General features: G+C 37.2%; 1 protein-coding gene across 1 annotated transcript; it reads right to left on the bottom strand.

Moving 5' to 3' along the window:
• Positions 1-1,035: 1,035 nt before the first annotated feature.
• On the bottom strand, positions 1,036-2,421 carry LOC132183272 (malonyl-CoA:anthocyanidin 5-O-glucoside-6''-O-malonyltransferase-like). The gene has a single exon (XM_059596670.1). The coding sequence runs from the start codon at positions 2,419-2,421 to the stop codon at positions 1,036-1,038; it is 1,386 nt and encodes a 461-aa protein (XP_059452653.1).
• Positions 2,422-5,486: the final 3,065 nt, after the last annotated feature.

Here is a 5,486-nt window from a genome sequence, read left to right as displayed (position 1 = left end):
GTTAGGTTTTGAGGGAAAGTTTACTTCATTGCACCATTTTCAACTTATGCGGATCGAAATCCTAATGTCTGACAATAAGGCGTCGATAAGCAAAACATGTTGCCCATTCAAGTTGATGTTAGCCAATTTGGGTATTTTCATGATAGGAAGGAAAAAATGTTAGTCACATATACAATATTATTTTAAAATGGTTAATTAATTTGAAACTTTTTTAAAATCATTTATAAAAGTAAAACTCAATTTCATATAGTAAATAATCAATATAAAACTTAGCACTTATGATAGTGTTTTATAAACTATCAAATCTACGTGAATTACTAATCCTTCTAAACTTATACTAAAATAAAAAGAAACTAAAAAAATAAAAATCTAGCCAAAATTGGGGGTGGTCGGCCACCCCCAACGGCCAACCAGCCAGCCCCCAGGGCCAACGTGAAAAAAAAACAAATGTTGAGTTAATAATTTTTAATTATTTTTTGCAGTCCGTACATAGCACCAAAAAAATAAGTATCACATGTGATATACGGCTATGTCATTATTATAATATGATATGTTGAGTTGGCTTAAATATGAATAGATGTCACGTTTTTAAATGCGACGACATGGAGCTTTGTTAAAGAATTAGAACCTAGATAGAAGTATCAAGTTGATATTTGGCGTAATCATTTATGACACATTTTAAAACCAAAATGGCTATTTTGATTTTGGCCCTAAAACTGCATTTAACCCATAATTTTAACTCTCCTTCATTTGTAGTTAGGTTTTCAAACTTTGACCAACGTACGGCAATTGGTCCATACGAATTAATTACCATTTTATTCCGAGTCAAATTTGAAATGTGAAATTCGACCCTCCATTTTACACTGACTGAAAAGAAAACAAAAACAAAAGGAACCCAAGTTTTCAACTCATGAACAAGCTAGCTCAGACTCTACCAAACAAGATCAGAAACAACAAATTAAACAAAAAACAAAACCCGAGTAATTTGCACCTTGTCTCCTGAACATAAGTAACCTTGCAAGGATTAATGCGGCCTTACAAGGCTTCAAGACCTCTGGAAAATAATGATGCAAAAACTTCCATTTCCTGTTTCTTCAAAACCAATCCAATTTCAATTCCTCCACCGCCCTCCCTACTATCCGAAAGACACATAGCTCCTGTTCCATCTATGGAAATCATCTCCACCTTCCTTGGCCTTCCCCACCCAAAATCAGTGTTGTAAAGCTCAAACCGAGGTGACCCGGCAATGCCAACAAATCTAGGACCATCAGTCGTTGCAGCGAAAACCTTCGGTAGCCAGTTTTCAGCCCCAATCAGGACCCCATCATCCAAACTTGTTATAGCTTCGCCGATAGCCTTTACCGCCACAGCCACCCCCTCTTCCCCCAATAGCTCATTTCTCTCAGCAACCGATGCACGAGATCCAATGCAGTTTCCAAAATAAGTCGCAGGGATAGGAGCCTCCATTCGACGCCTGGCGTCCACGTTAATGCCAAGAAGGAATTTGGCGTCCCTTACTCCTTCTGCCTTGGCTAGACAAACCCATGTGTAGGCACATGTTATTGTATAAGTTGATAATTGAAGTAATGGTTGTTTTTGTTCATTCTTCTCCTCCAGCGCGGTGGTTATGATCAATTGCCTGAGCTTTTGGATTTTTGCAAGACTCAACTCGAATGTGCCTCGTACAACATCCAGGGGAGCTTTGACTTCCCATACCTTTAGGCTCTTGTTGTTTGGGCCGCCATGGTTCATCCACTGATTCAGGAAGATTCCCTCCAGCCCAGCCGGGTCCTTGATGACCGTCCTGTCGTAGGATGGTGTTAGCTCCGGTACCACTGACAAACCGTCTCCGCCATGTTTGCACAAGTGAGCCCATGATTTCATAAACATGGTTGAACTTTTGCCGTCGAGAACAGCATGGTGTGCGGTGATTCCGATACAAAACCCGCAGTTTGAGAAGATTGTGACTTGCAACGACAACACCGTGGCTTGTTCATGGGATGTTGGCAAGTGGGGTACGAGGGAATGGTATTCCTCTGCTTCAACAAAACAATTGTTCCCTGAGAGATTGTAGAAGTCGGCACTTGACTCAGCAAGAGTGAAGGAAACTGAATCGCCCTCTATGTAGTTGATGATGGGTTTGTGGGAGTCCTTAGACCAGGTGAGGGTTCCGGCAAGAGGGTGATAGTGTTGGAGGGTGAGGGAGAGCGAGTGTTTGAGTTTTGGAAGAATGGAATCCAAAAAGGGTGCGTTGGTTGGAGAGATTTCATAGAAGAAAACTCGCTGGACTGGGGGGAATCTTAGCCAGAATATGTCAAATAAGGTGAGAGGAAGAGAGCTTGGGCTGGCCGAGTCTGGCGAGGTTGGTGGCGGCGACACCCGGAAAACCTCGAGTATTTTCACCGAATTATTGGGTGCCATTAGATCAGGAAGAAGCTCGCTCAAAGAAAAATAATGTTGCAGCTGATCGACGGGTTGGGTTTGGATGATCGAAGATCGAGCCGCCCATACTTTTTTGTTTTAATATTTACACTTGAAATCTTCAATGATCCTGCACCTCATTGAATAATCCTAAAAATATAAAAAGAAGTCCTTTTCCCACATGTTTCTGAGAAATTTGCTTGAACTGCGGTGACCAATTCAATAATCGTCAAAAAAAAAAAAAAAAAAAACAACGTTTCCCCATGTTTATGATAATTTTTCTTGAACCGCGCGCCGTCCAATGCACCACCATGACCGACCCTTTAAAATATATAAAAAAAATCCGCTAGAGGGGTGGCGTGGTAGCAAATGCTTTTTTGCATTCTCCTCGCCTGGCTCACCATCTCATCTCTCTTGATTTTTGTTTTTAATTATCAAGATGTTAAAAGAGAAAAGATGGTGGGAGAGATGGCGAAGAAAATGTATTGTAGCAAATCTCGTGGCGTGGCCGCATTGGCACCGAGAATACAATTCCACGTCAGCCTTGTTGTTATCTTGTCACAACTTGCAATCTGATATGGATTTTATAAGCACCCTTTTTCTTTTTTTTTCAAATTTTTTTATATCTCATTAATTATATATAGAAATTCCGCAGCTTTTACATTCTTTGTACATCCCTCAAAGTGGGTAAATTTTATTTGAAAAAAAAAAAAAAAATCATTGTTTCCCTTATAAAAGCACCCATTCATCAAACCAACATCTTTCCAAATTGTATTACTAAGATTCAACCATGGCTGATGTGCTGGACTACATTCTACATTTTCTCATATGGTTAGTATAGTCTCCATTAGGCCCTAGAAAACGAGCGTATCAGTCATAAAAAAATAAAAATAAAAAATCTACAAAAAATTATAAAGGCCAGTTCGTACTCTAATGCCTTGATATTTTTGGGCCTGGAGGAAGAGAAATCTCTTAACGGGTATGGTTCAAAAAATCAAATCGATTATTTCTAGACTTCTTTGAAGAAATTTGTAGGCCTAACTTATCTCATAAAATCGGTTCGATAAAAGAGAGTTGTTCATTCCTTATAAATATACCCAAGATCTTGTTCACAGGCAATGTAACATTATTCTTCAACACCCTCTCTCATGTGCATGCCAGTATTTTTCTTGATCCGATAAGTAGTGTGGGCCTCATTTGTCCTGTGGTAAACTCTGATACTATGAAAAAATTTGTGAGCCTAACTCATCTCTCAAAACAACATAAAAACATTCAATAAAATAATAATAATAATAATAATAAACTTCCTAAACTCCATCTCCATTGTAGTTCAGTTCTCACATTTCTATGTGATCCAGCCTGTCCTGCAAGTTTTATTTTATTTCAGCCCAAATAGGGGTGTTAAGTGAGCAAGCCGCAAGCGAGCGAGCTCGGGATCGGCTCGGCTTGTACTCGACTCGATTATTAAATGAAACGTTTTATGAACACAAATCCTGCCTCGAATATTAAACGAAGTAAGCTTGATTAGACTCGGTTAGGCTCGTGAGCAAGTTCATGTGTATGTGTGTGTGTGTGTGTGTCTCTCTCTCTCTCTCTCTCTCTCTCTCTATATATATATATATATATATATATATATAAACTAAGTAACACATAATTAATTGTAAATCTCATAATTATTAAAATCTTAAAATTGCATTTATATTTAAGCGTTAGAAAATAAAAAATTTTAGACCCTTCGTGATCAGAGAGAGCAATTATTAAAAAGACCCCGATTTAATTAGAGTAGACTCAAACGAAAGGAAGAAGAATTAAGCAAAAACTATTAAGAGAGATTGTGAAATGCAGAAACTATTGAAGAATCAAACAGACCCAAACACTATTACGTCTGGTGAGTAAGAGTGAGAGAGTAGGAAATAAAAGTTCAGGTGGAAGATGCGCTATGACTGGCGAGGGAGATTGAGAGAGAGACATTGAAAAAATATTTTTTTGTAGGGGGCGTTGTCCCAATACAGTAAGAATACAACATATTAACTTGTCCCACATTACTAAGAAAATACAAATCCCCAAATTTGTTTATCTATAAAATGATGCATATCCTCTCTCTTTGAAACCTAGTGCCTTAGCTTGCTGTATTGACTTAGCAAATGCTTATATACAAGCTGGCTTCTTAAGCTATTTAAGAGTACTTAAAACTTAAGCTAAACAAAGAATTAAAGTTCGCTCAAGATCAACTCGTTTACCCTCCTAAACCGAGTCCTTATGGATCATGAAGAGTATAACATGACATGTCTTGGAGGATTAGGCCTAGTCCGTGGGACCTTTCACAAATCGTAGAATCAACACTGGGCCCTATAAAACTAGTGGTCTATGAGAAATCGTATTAGCCCCAAAAATGGGTCTGGCTGCTTGGTGGATTGACGCTGGAAAAATGCAAAATACTATTTCTTTTTATTAATATAAAAGCTTCACATAAAATTTCAAGAAAAATGATCAGATTGGTGAAATTTTGACTGATCTATCTTTAAAATGGTAAAATTTTTCTCCGAATATTTACCCTACTCAGATGTTGATTCTTTCATAATAAATAATACAACAAATTAAAAAAAAAAAAAAAAAATCGTTGAAGTTTGCAAAAAATTAATATATACATTATATGCATGGTCATAGAGCAGACAATGCTCTGCTTTTGTTGAATTTATAGACATGAGAGAAGAGCTTCGTTTTTGAATGGTATTTTCTATAAAATAGAATTAATGTTCTTTTTTGTTGATGAATTTATGGACTCCATAGATGTGGCGTACGTTAAATCCCAAGATTCTTCAAGTGCCCCTGGCCACCCTCTCTTTCTCTCTCTCTTGAGGCTTCTGCATTTCTCTTCGATATAAAACTTCTCAACTTATCATTTTTTTTTTTTAAAGATGTGACACCTGTTCCTTGGAAGACAATTACTATATCAAAGGAGATACCTGTGATATTTTTGCCACCTCATATGTCAAAATAATAATAATAATAAAAAATATCTATATTTATATATATAAAAAAAAAACCCATTAAAAAAAAAAAAA

This window comes from Corylus avellana, chromosome ca5, assembly GCF_901000735.1.
Source record: "Corylus avellana chromosome ca5, CavTom2PMs-1.0".
Taxonomy (NCBI): Eukaryota; Viridiplantae; Streptophyta; class Magnoliopsida; order Fagales; family Betulaceae; genus Corylus; species Corylus avellana.
Note: the sequence above shows the minus strand (reverse complement) of the source record. Positions and strands in the feature narration are given on the sequence as shown.

Excerpts from the sequence above, each read along its gene's own strand:
- LOC132183272 (XM_059596670.1), bottom strand. The coding sequence starts at position 2,421 with ATGGCACCCAATAATTCGGTGAAAATACTCGAGGTTTTCCGGGTGTCG.